The sequence below is a fragment of the Balaenoptera acutorostrata genome, chromosome 5 (genome assembly GCF_949987535.1).
Source record: "Balaenoptera acutorostrata chromosome 5, mBalAcu1.1, whole genome shotgun sequence".
Classification (NCBI taxonomy): Eukaryota; Metazoa; Chordata; class Mammalia; order Artiodactyla; family Balaenopteridae; genus Balaenoptera; species Balaenoptera acutorostrata.
This window is the reverse complement of record NC_080068.1, coordinates 55,433,517-55,445,932: the sequence shown is the minus strand read 5'-3', so window position 1 is coordinate 55,445,932 and position 12,416 is coordinate 55,433,517. Positions and strand designations below refer to the sequence as shown.

Here is a 12,416-nt window from a genome sequence, read left to right as displayed (position 1 = left end):
TCTTTTGCTAGATATTCAAAGTGAGGTTCAGTGACTTGCTCAAGGTTCAGCAGCCTGTCCCAGGCTGAGCTGGGATCAGCAGGCCTCCTTGTACCCATCACAGTGTTATTTCCACCTGCTAATTCTTCCCCTTATGAGGGAGCCAGGCTCTTTTTGCCTCACCTGAAATCTGATTTCAAAATGATTTTGCATTTCTGATAGTGATTCTCCACAAGATTAAAGAAGAATTGTAAATAATATGGCCTTATTAGTATAAGCATAATTTATTATTTTCACCACTGTATCTTCATGTCTAGAATGGTACCTGACACAGGGTAGCAAATATTCATTGAATAAGTGAGTAAATTAATAAATAAATTAACCATTTATACATAGGGTCAATTATTCTACTAACTTGCTAAGCCCAAAAAGAACTTCCACAATTTAGAAACTAAGATTTTTCATTATGTTGTGTTAATTTCTCCTTATAAAAAACTCATCATATTCATATCCATGTGTTTCTCAGTGAATCTGCTTTTATCAGTCTGCATTTCCCTTTCCAAATTATCTGGTACAAAGATAAATTAACACATAATTAACAAGGAAATATGTGATTTTAAGGAGAGTAAAACTATTATTGATTAGCTCCATATCTATTCCACAGGACCAAGTAAACATGAAGTTCTTCCTTTTTACCTGCCTTTTGGCTGTTGCTCTTGCAAAGCATGTAAGTATAATAAGATATTTATGAGTATCTATTATTACCTGAATATAAGAATAGTGAATCTTTTATGCAGACAACGGCAGGGGTAGGCAGCAAGGAAGTGTGACCTTTCAAACCTATAATCAAAGATGGCGTTGGACCCACCCTACACAAGATAGCAAGGTGGACAAAAATACTTTTTATAAAGTGTTCTCCTTGTAGGTTTGGAAAGATTTTAGTCCTAGGTTAAAAGGCATACACTTTCTTCCATATCTGTTTGAATTTACTGGGGAACTATTTTCACTCCAAGAACCACTTCCTAAAAGTTAGAAACATATTAAACCATAACACGGACATCTTTCAAAGTTCAGGAGAGCGACAGGTAAAATGTAGATTCCAAACCATCTCTCAAGCACATGTCAGAATTCCGTCATTCTTGACTACAGTGTCTCAGCAAATATGACGTTTAGACAGGAAACAAGCATGTGTTGAAGAGTGCTAACTTTGAAAATTACTTGCCAAATAACCTAATGCAAAGTCATCCCTTAATTTCTCAAAGCATCGTATTCTTCTAGTGAGAATGTAATAATAATATGCATATCACAGGATGATAAAGAAGGACTAGATTCTTCATGTGAAGTGCTTCGAAGACACAGGCACATAATCTATTAACTTCCTCAGGAGTAACTCAGTTTTTCCCTTACCCTGCAGCCTGTGCTGCGAATCCCTCTCCCATACCGAGGGTCTCACTCCGTACAAGTGCACTATATCATCAGGGTAACCAGAGTTCTTTGCCTCCTTTGCATTTCCATATCTCACACATTAATCTTGAAAAGTTTTTGTTATTAAGTTTAGAGCCAATCCAAGAGCATAGCCAGAGTAAGAATTCTAGTTAGGCAAACAGAAAAATATAGTAATAATGCTTCAGTGATAAGTCTTACACCAAGCTTCATTGTTTCTTTCTTCTGTTTACAATCTCCTAGTCTTAACTACTCTTCTCCTTTTCTCTCTAAATCAGTAATTGTCAGTCTTTCCCTTAAGATTAATTAAATCTAGCAATCAACATAAATGAAATAAAACAAAATGTGATGGTATTATAATATTTTAAGATTCTGTAGCACATCTGCACATACCTCGTATTATATTTTAAACTGTGACAGGATTAATATCAAATACTTAAAAACTAAGAACCCAACACTTCCTAAAAGCAATAAATACATTAAGCTATAAAAAGGATTCATTTGAAGTACAGAATGATTTGCTTATTAATATTATAGCATATAATATTACAATAATAATGAAAAAATTCAACTAAACACTACACATTTCCAGAAACAAATTTCTAAAAGTCTCTTGCCATCAAAACAAGAACAATAAAAACAAAACAAAACAAAACAAAAATAGTGAGATAGCTTGGCAATTTAAATCTACCATAAAACTGAAACTTGTATTTGTTTTTGTTTCTTTTATAGGAGATGGAACATGTCTCCTCCAGTGAGGTAAGACACTTTGGTGTCAACATAAAATCCTTTCACTTAGTAAAAACATAATATGCCCTAAACTCTTGTCCTTAAAATAGTTTTTCACCAGTGAGTCTAGAGCTACAGTCAGAGACAATTAGAAGTGAAGCCATAAAAAAAAAGTAGATATGGAGGAGTAAAGACCAAAAAATCTACACATTCAAATCACCAAGATTAGATTTGTGCATTTTTTTCTAAAGACCTCTCAATATTAATGATGTTTGTTCACAAGTCGTGATGAACATTTTGTGAGTACAATGACAGGAATCCATTCTATGTTTCTGCAATGAGGACTCAACCTTTTCTGGAACTATGTTAAATGTTACTTTCCAAATGACTTCCTGGCCATAACAGATGCCCACAGACAACTCCAAGGTCACCTAAGCATTTTCTTGTTTTCCTGTGATGTATTTAATCTCTTTTAAAAAGACAAAAGAAAAAACATGATAACAATTAAAAAAAGAACATTGGAAATTGTACAGAGGAAATAGGAAATATTTTCTTTCTTCTCTGTGGATGATATTTGGGAGAGCTTTTGATTCAGTTACTCATAAACCAAAGCACAATGTGAAATTAGTTAGTTATCTGAAATATAATAATTATGTAGAGGGAGTGAAACTTAGGCTAACTTTGTTGTGTAATTCAGGTAAAAACTAATACGTTATCTACCCAATGGATAATGGTTGTAGATTGATATTTTATTACACTAGAATGAATTCAGTTTAGGTAAATAAGTAATATTGTCTTTCTCTTTCTAAGGAATCTATCAGCATGTCCCAGGAAGTAAGTCCTAAATTCTTAAATTAAGTATATTTTAACTTTCTTTTTTTAATCAAAGTTATAAAATGAATTTATTTACTTTGTAGAAACATAAGCAGGGAAAGAATGTGGTCCTTCATCCCAGCAAGGTAAATCCTGATTACTTTAGTCTGTTAATCTTCGACTGATGAGATTGCTTTTTCTAACAAACATGGGTCACTTTCTCATTCAGCCAAAAAGAGTATTATTTTTAATTATGATTGTGAAAATGGTGATGTTTTCATTGTTTTGCCAAAATGCTATGGACTAACATGAAAGGAATTCCAGGAAAAGACTTGTGAGCCATTTTTGAGCCACAATGTTAAAGCAGAATATCTTAGAAAGAATTTCTTGTTAAAGGTTCATCACCTTTACTTTTCTTCCTTAATTCTGTACCTTTTTGTTCAAAAAATTATATTTTCTTTGCTATCACTTTATGCTCAAGAGTATTACCCTGGATTTCAGTAAATGCTATATCCTTTTGGTTTTGTTTTCTTTTAGGAGAACATTTGTTCCACATTCTGTGAGGTATATATTGATTTCACATCGGTAGTACAATGTGAAGTAAAATATAGTATTAGACCCACATTGAAATTAACCTGGATTTGGAAAAAATATTTCAAGTCAATCAAATTTGAAAACCAAGATTATCTTTAAAGAATGAGACCAAAAGTACACCGTCTTCTCTTAATTCTATGACTAATTCAAATGAAGAAAATATATCTTCGCATGAATCAACTAATACATTTGATTCCCAGATTCTATGAGGAATGAAGAACTTGTCTTTTAATGGTTTTCATTCTTGAAGTCTCAAACTTATTTTCTTCTTTTTAAAATTATTTTTCTATTGCAATATTTTCTTAAAATTGACTCAATCAATTTGTTTATCACAGAAACAATATATATTTACTTCCAAAAGCATGTTAGCTGGGCTAGTGATTTATTTTTCCTAATACATAATAAAATAAGTAAGGACTATTAAAATGAGAAAGAAAAGCTTATCCATGCCTTGCCTAAAATTATCTTGTGCATTCATTCATTCCCTTGACAAAGAATTTATTCAACAAGAACTATGTCCCCAACACTACCTTAGCCTCTAGGAATACAATAATAAATATGATAGTCTCCGGGGATACAACAATAAATAGAATAAACAACAATAAATACCACTGGTTGTATGTTTATCACCAAATAGAAAATTCTATTATAATTCATACAAAATTCTTACAATGTACATTGGTGCTCTTTGACAGAGATATCAGGTATCTGACTCCAGAGGAAAGTACATTTTAAATCAAGTCAGTGTCAAATCAAGAACCTACCATTCACCTTCAATGTAGTTTTAGCCTGAAAAACCTCTCAATATTGCTTAGGGCAGTGTTTCTCAAAGTGCTACCCTTCAGCTAGCAGTATCAGCATCACCTGGGCATGCTTATGCACTTTAAAATTTGAGAACCTCTTGTTTAAGGGGGGTGAAAGAGGGAATAGTCACTAGTATAATAAAGACATGCTGTGGTAGAAATATCCAAGCAATGAGCACAATGGGAAAAAGTGTCTGGAAAGGAAGAAGCATAGCCATGGCCCGGAGCCTTGTGTCCTGAGGCATAGCCTGAAGACTTCCTACTTAGTGTCTAGGAAGCCTGCTTTACTGTTTCTCTAAGCTTCAGGTCTGTCTCAAATGGAGAGCCAATGGCGGCCTCTCATAAATAACAATTGTGCCCTGTAGAAAGGGTTTGCAGGATTTAGTTTGCCACACACCTCACTAGTCCTACTTTGTAATATTTTTGTCACCTGTCTACACTCCCTAGGCATCTGATATTGTATGACTAACATAGAATTGATGAAAACTTTAAAATGAAACATATTTTCAGTCACATGTTATTAATTTGACATAGAGTGAGGGCTCTCAATAATTTATTTAATCTGTAATAAATAATGTAATTTCTCAGTAGCAGTAGCTTGGGCCATAAATATATTTAATTAACTGCCCCTTCTCCTCTAGTACAACTCTAAGGCTAAATCATGCAAGTTAAGTTAATTCTTCTTTTCTTCCCCCTAAGGAAACCGCTGAAGTTCCCAGGGAGGTAAGTAATTTGCATTCAAACAAAATGAAATTCATATCACCCAGCCCTGTTTTCTTTTTGTGTATTTTTATAGCAAGTGCTTTTGTTTTCTTAACAGAAAGTTAAGGTTACTGTGGAAGATAAGCAACACCTGAAACAACTGGTAAATTTCTCGTACAAATTATAATTTCAAGTAAACCATGATAGTATTGCTGTTTCTTCTCCCAAATGTTCACACAACTCATTCCATCCCAGTGAGTTATTTACCCCCAATTTATAGTAAGTAATATGTTTTTTGTTACTTTAATTTCCAGCTATTATCTTATCAAACTTGTGGATTTATAGTTTAAGAAAAATGAGTGTTGAGCAATTATCCAACTGATTTTGAAGGAATTACAAACTTTAGAAAATGTGTTTCAAGTTTAAATGGTGTAAGTGAGATACCAGTGTAGTTGAGGTATCACATTTTTGTCCACTCAACTTCTCTTTGACAACAGTGTCATAGAAAGATATCACAAGTGTAAAGGTTTCCAGGCCATATATAGGAGGTCATGTAACCCATCCTCTGTGGACTAGAGAAGCTTGCTGTGTGCACAAGGAAAGAGCACCTGCTTTGGAGTTAGCAACCTGTACTCCAACCACAACTTCACAAATCATTACTTAACCTTCCAAGCTACAGTTTCCTCAACTAAAAATGAAGATAGTTATATTGACCCTGTGGAATTACATTAGATGATATGTATTTCAATTATGCAAAAAATGCTTGGAGCACAGTAGTTAGGTGCATGTAAAAAGAAGATAACAAATATTGTTATCATATCCCTACACAGAGCAGACATACCTGCTAAAACCTTTAGAACAGAAACAGTCTTTCTTTGAATACTTAAAAATTGGGACTCCCCAGATAAGACCTCTCTTTTTAGGAAATTCTGACTGCTAGAAAGGCCATTCTTAACTTTGCCAAAATGCTTCTAGTAGCATTTTCCTTTTGTACCACTCTTTTAAGGTAATTCTGAATTCATCCAATAATTATTCCCAGGCAATTCTAAAGACCACTCGACATTCTACATGCCCATTTATTTTCAAATCTCTATGAAATTAAAATTCTCCTGAGTGAAGATGCCACTGTGGCTTTATATTTAATCTCTAAAAAAATCATCAGAGTCAGATCAAAGGCTCTGGAATTTACTAGAATATTTACTGAGCCTGATAGATAGATAGTAGATAGATAGATAGATAGACATAGCAGGCACTATGAAAACTGCTATATATTTTATATTTTAACAGATATAATCCTACATGGTAAATAATGCTCAGATAAATTAAGCAGTTTGAGCAGGGTCATGGATTCCAATACGCAGGATTAAGGGAATTAAAGTTCAGTTCTATCTGACTCCAAAGACCAGACTTCTTACATACATGGAAAAGAAAATGACAGACACTTACCTTCTAATTCAAGAAATGTTCCTTTCCTTTCTTATACATATTTTTGTTTTTTTCCACATAGATATTGTTCTGGAGGCCTTAATAATCAGACAATTTCTTTAATTTTGCAATTTATTATAAATGTAGGAACAGTTACAGTAAATGTTATGTTACTAAACTATTCTTGTTAGGTAAATTTGCCACCATTTATAAATTATCTAATTCAATAAAGTTCTAAGTAACTTGGTTCTTCCAAAATCTGCTTTTGACACAAGGAGGAAATTCAGCATTGGAGTAAATATTGATAATTTTCTTTCTCTCTAGAGCAAAATCAGTCAGTTTTATCAGAAGTTCCCCCAATATATCCAGGCTCTATATCAAGGTCCAACTGTTATGGACCCATGGGGTCAAGTTAAGAGAAGTGCCGTGCCCTTTATTCCCACTGCGGTGAGTGCTGCTTTTTTATTTGTTGTTTGTTTGTTTTTCTTTTTGTTTTTGGTGAGGGATGAGTTCAGGATAAATATATGTAAAATAGCTAGAGACAAAATGTCCCCAACAAGTTTTAACTGAGAAAGCAGAACAAATGAGAATAAAATCTTGTAGTCCAGAGATTAAATAGCAAACAAAAAATAGCCCAAATGTAGTAACAAATAACAATAGTAACCATAGTGACAAATAAGTAATTTAATTTGAATTGTCCTAAGTGTATGTTCCTACATCATTTTGCTTGGCTCCTCATACGTCTCTAATATAGGAGGGGATAGTAATCATTAATTTCATGTAACAAAAATATTGTATTGTTAAGAAAATACAAGGAAGTGAAGTAACTTGCCCAAGTTCCAAGTATTCTCTACCATTTTGTTTCGTAAAACAGTCTGTCTTAAGGAACTTTTTCTCATATGAGGAATAAATAACAAAAGTTTTCTTGACCCTTTTTTTGGTTACAGATCAGACAGCATCTCTCTACCAGTGAGGTAAGGCATTTTACTATAAAGGCAATACCTTGGTAACTAGCAAGATATTATACACTTATTATACACTGTGCTAGACAGTCTTTGATGTAGTTTTTAAGCAATAAATCTAGATTTACATAATATAGGAAAATCGGATCTTCAGATCTCTAAGAAAAATCTGGGGAAGGCAGAACAAAAATGTACACATCCAAGGATACAAAGATTAGATCTGTGCTAGTAGACCTTGCCAAAAATGTTAATACTACTTCTTTTTTAAAGATCACCATTAATATTGCTATCCCACCAGAAGACATGGTGTAGATCTTACATTTTATAAACAGAGTGGGAGGAATCCAATGTATCATTCTGAAATAAGAACTCTAATTCATCCAGATCCATACAAACTGCCGTTATCCAAACGTCTTCCGGCATATCACACGTGATTAAATACATTTTCACATCACACAAGAAATTGCCTAGTTTTACTCCTACTTAATAATGACTAAAAAAGTTCAGAAAAGAGAAATAACAATTTTACAAGTAAGATTAAATGCATCATTTCAATTTTTTTTAAGGAATCTGCCAGCTCCTCTCAGGAAGTAAGTCAAAACCACTTATATTAAATATAGTTAAGAAATTACTTTTTAGTTTGTTATGGTTATAAAGTAAATATTACTTATTTTGCATAAATATAAGCAGGAAACAATGTGGCTATGCATCCAGTCAGATAAAATGTATTTATATTTTTATTGGTTCATTGATAAGATATGTCATTCATCACTCACTTAAGAAATATGTATTTAGCAAGTATTATGTCCTTACATGATCTTAGATCTTTGGGATACAACAGCGATTTAAAACACAATAAAAATAAAATTAATTTTTCTTCTTTATAAAAAGGGGTTTTCTGCATATATTCAAGATGAAATTATGTATAACCAATACAGTGAGAATAAAATATCTAATTCTTTATTAAATTTTTTTAAGGAAAATCCAAAGAAGACTGTTGATATGGTAAGGTATTATTTCTATATGAAGCTCTATTTAGTTCATATTTTCAAAAATTAATATGAATAGTTAGGTCTATCTGAAATGTTCTGCTTTTAATAAAATAGAGTTATATTTGTAAGTTACTTAAAAATATAATTTCTCTCCACCTTTTAATTTGTTTCTCTCAATTGCCCTGAATTCTTTCAATTAATCCTTCCATGTAAGCCAGACTTTCCACATAATTTTTATATAGTTTCCACTGCCTCTTTCTTTTTTTTAATAAAACTTTTACTATTTTTTGGACTGGAAATTTTACTTTTTCTTTTTTACCTGTCATACTAATATCCTTTTTGTAATATGAGAAAGATCTTTAATTCCACAAATATCAAAAATATACTGCTAAGGATTCAATTATCCTGGTCTCCAGATTTTGACTACTTTTTTTATTTTTCAAGGAATCTTCTAGGAGCTCATATAGTGAGGAGAATGGTACTTTTAATAGAAAACAACTAGTTTATTGAGAAATACTGTACTTTTCTGCTGTTAATTATTTTAAGTAAATTTGGTATTGATAATTTTTTAACAGAGCCACATCAAAATAGCCAGTAGACATGAAAAACACATGTAAGAAATATACACAGAGTCATTTTAGAGGTCTGAAATGAAGTAGATACATAGCCAAGAGTAGCTGTTTTATCCCATGCTTTTGATAATGTTCAGCTGGACTCTGGTTCATTGGTAATAGGCATTTTTAAAATAAGCCAAAGCCAAATCAACATCCTATCAATTGCCTTCACCATATTTCTACCCTGAGTCTCTCTCGCTGTTTAAGGGGTTGAATACTGGATTGGGTTATGAGTTGTGTAAATCACAGGTAGAGGAACACTTGCTGTGTTACAATGAGCCAAGTGCGTAAGCACAATGGGAAAACTTCCTGGGAGAGGATGAAGCATGGATTGTGGCCCACAGTCTTGTGGCCTGAGGCACAGCCCAACACCTTCCTCCTCAAGGAAGGAGGAAGCATGCTTTACCCTTTCTCTCAAATTGGGGGTACCCGGGCACTAAAAAAAAGAAAACAATGGTCTTCCCAGAAAGGGCATGCAGGCTCTGCCACATACTTCAACCGCCTGATTAGTTTTAGTTTTTCTCCTTTCTCTCTCTCTCTCTCTCCCCCACCTTTGCATCTGCATATACTCCATGAGAATTTGACATTATATGAACAATATAGGTAAATGGAAAATTCAAAACATATTTTCAGTCAAATATCATATGGACACAGAGAATGCTCTGATAATGAATATTTAAACTCATTAAATCCATAATAAATTCCTATAAAGTAGTACTTTGGTTTTTGGTAACAGTGGTTTGGCCTTGAATTATTAAAATAATTAGCTCTAGTTCTCTACTATAATGATATAGACAAAATTACTCATGGGCTATCTAAGTCAAGCTGATTCTCATTTTCTTTCCCTAAGGAATCAACGGAAGTACCCACTAAGGTAAGTAATTTCCGTTCAAACAAAATTAATTACATATTATCCCATATTTTCTTTTGTATTTATCGCAGTTTATTTTTATTATTAACAGAAAACTACATTGACTGAAGAAGAAAAGAATCACCTAAAATTTCTGGTAAATTTTCCATGCAAGCCTTTGTAGCGCAACCAGTCTCAGCTTGGACACTGCTGAACTGTGATCCTCTCAAAAAACAAAAAAACAAAAAAAACAGAAAACCGCTATTTTTAATAAAGTCTAATTTCTATAAAAGTTTTCCCTATACTTTGTCAAAACTATTACAAAAACATACTCCCATTGTACTAATTGGATCATTGCCATGTATCCACCCAACCATTATTCCCCAGTTATTCTAAAAATCCATTGATTTTTCATTTTGTAAAAACAGGAAATTATCCTGAAGGCAGATGCCATTGTGTTTAATTCCAATTTTAATCTCTATAATAATCTATAGTTGGACCCATATAGATGGTTCAAAATACAACACAGAGGAAAGGGATATTTGTTAATAGGTGACAGGCACTATACCAAGTGCTCTCTCTATGTTAATTCATTTACTTCTACAAGGTAAGTGACACTCAGAGATTAACAATTGACTCAGTGTCACAGATTCTTCTAAGATAAATCACACATTCTATATGACTCTAAGGACAAGGGTGTTTCCACCAGACATGGAAAAGAAGCCACAATCTGAGACACTTATTTAGTAAATTAAGAAATTATCCCCTTGCCTTCTTACACACACCTTTTTTTCCTTTTCTCTTTCTTTTTTTCCTGCTTAAGTATTTTGGCATTGGGGTCTGAAATAACCAAAGAATATTCTTAATCCTACAGTTTATTTTATGAATGTAAACATAGAGTTAATTTTATATGAATAACCTCTCCTTTGCTTAAGTCTGTTTGGTATCATTTAGAATTTATCCAAATAAATAAAGCTTTAGTTTATTTGGTTATGTCCAAGTGTGCTCTGACACATCGGATAATGGAAAAATTATAATTTTTTCTAGAACAAAATCAACCAATATTATCAGAAATTAACCTGGCCCCAGTATCTCAAGACTATTTCTCAGTATCAGAAAACTATGAAGCCGTGGAATCACGTTAAGACAAATGTTATCCCCTATCTGGTGAGTTCTCCCTTTTATTTTTAATTTTAAAAACCGAGTTATCTTTTATAGTAAAAATAAGATAGGGAAATTAAATTCCAACAAGCTCTCAAGTAGAAGCTGAAACAAAATTAAGTAAAAATTCTAGGCTGGAAATTAAATTAAATTAAATTAATCATATAGTACAAATATAGTTACAATAAGCAGAAATAATTATAATGATAAATTGTGTTTACATTAGATTTAAATTTCTTAAGTGTTTGCTTATAATATTTCAGTTTATTCCTATAGCAATTCTTCAAGGTGGGTCAGCATAGAGAATATGACTTCCATTTCACAAAAGTATCTGAAATTCCAAAAAGTAGCCTGACAAAGCTCTAATTAACATTTCTCCTTTATTTCATTTTTTTTAAAGTGTGACTTAGGAAACTTTTTTAACATTAGGAATAAGTGGGCGAGCAGGAAATTGCACCCAGAGAACTGACAGTTTAACATAAAAATATAGGATTGGAATCAGAAGCCCTGACATAAATAAGCTTTTGACTTTGGTCAAGTCACTTCATTTATCAGGATTTTTAAAATATGATTTAATTTATTAGATATACATGTAGCATTTAAAGATATCTGCCCCATGATTAGAGAAAATAAGAATTTAGCATCTGTAGTTTGCATATGAGATGCCAAAATGATGCTCTAAATATTTCCATGGAGTGGTAAATATTCTTTTTGTTTTTTATTATAAGCACACAGCTAAAATATATTATTCCTTTCTCTTTTAAAGAGATACCTTTAAGATTCTTGAATTAACTGCTTCCACTTGATTATGGTAAGTATCTTTAGGCTTATAATTTAAACAATAAATAGGAGTTTTGTATGAAGAATGCATAATGTTGTTAATAGAGTTTCAACTTTAATTAAGTCATACTTGGTTTATGAAATATTTTAAATTTTGCTTACACCTTTTTGATTCACAAATGTAAGTGATCTGTGTATTTGCATGCATCTTATAAATATTATGAAAATAAATTATAGGAAAGATTCGCTATAGCTGATAACACATTCAGCCAGAAGCAACAGCTCTGGGTGGAAATTGTCACAAGCGTAATGGTCACAGGGATGTTAAATTATCACCTTCGAGTTCAGGCTCAGAATTTCAGTTTGGTGGAAGAGAGTTTTCCTACACAAGCTAGTTTAAAACAAATTCTCTGCATTATTTTCTCTGGAAAAACCACCACTGTTTTAAATACACAAAACCTACTTTTCTTAGTGGCTCTCTTTGACATTTTAACCATTGCTTTAAAGCCATGATGAAGGGCCAAGGAAATGAATATACAACAATGTTGCTTTTTTGTGCAGTCACCTTT

The 12,416-nt window shown here is 32.5% G+C and overlaps 1 protein-coding gene across 1 annotated transcript; it reads left to right on the top strand.

Annotated features, from left to right (window-relative positions):
• The first annotated feature begins 647 nt into the window (after positions 1 to 647).
• On the top strand, positions 648 to 11,879 carry LOC102997583 (alpha-S2-casein). The gene is made up of 15 exons (XM_057547032.1): positions 648 to 706; positions 2,155 to 2,181; positions 2,962 to 2,985; positions 3,069 to 3,110; positions 3,502 to 3,552; positions 5,061 to 5,084; positions 5,182 to 5,226; positions 6,813 to 6,935; positions 7,436 to 7,462; positions 8,017 to 8,040; positions 8,429 to 8,455; positions 9,907 to 9,930; positions 10,019 to 10,063; positions 10,954 to 11,073; positions 11,834 to 11,879. The coding sequence occupies exons 1-15, from the start codon at positions 656 to 658 to the stop codon at positions 11,843 to 11,845; spliced, it is 666 nt and encodes a 221-aa protein (XP_057403015.1). The 5' UTR covers positions 648 to 655; the 3' UTR covers positions 11,846 to 11,879.
• The last annotated feature ends 537 nt before the right edge of the window (positions 11,880 to 12,416 follow it).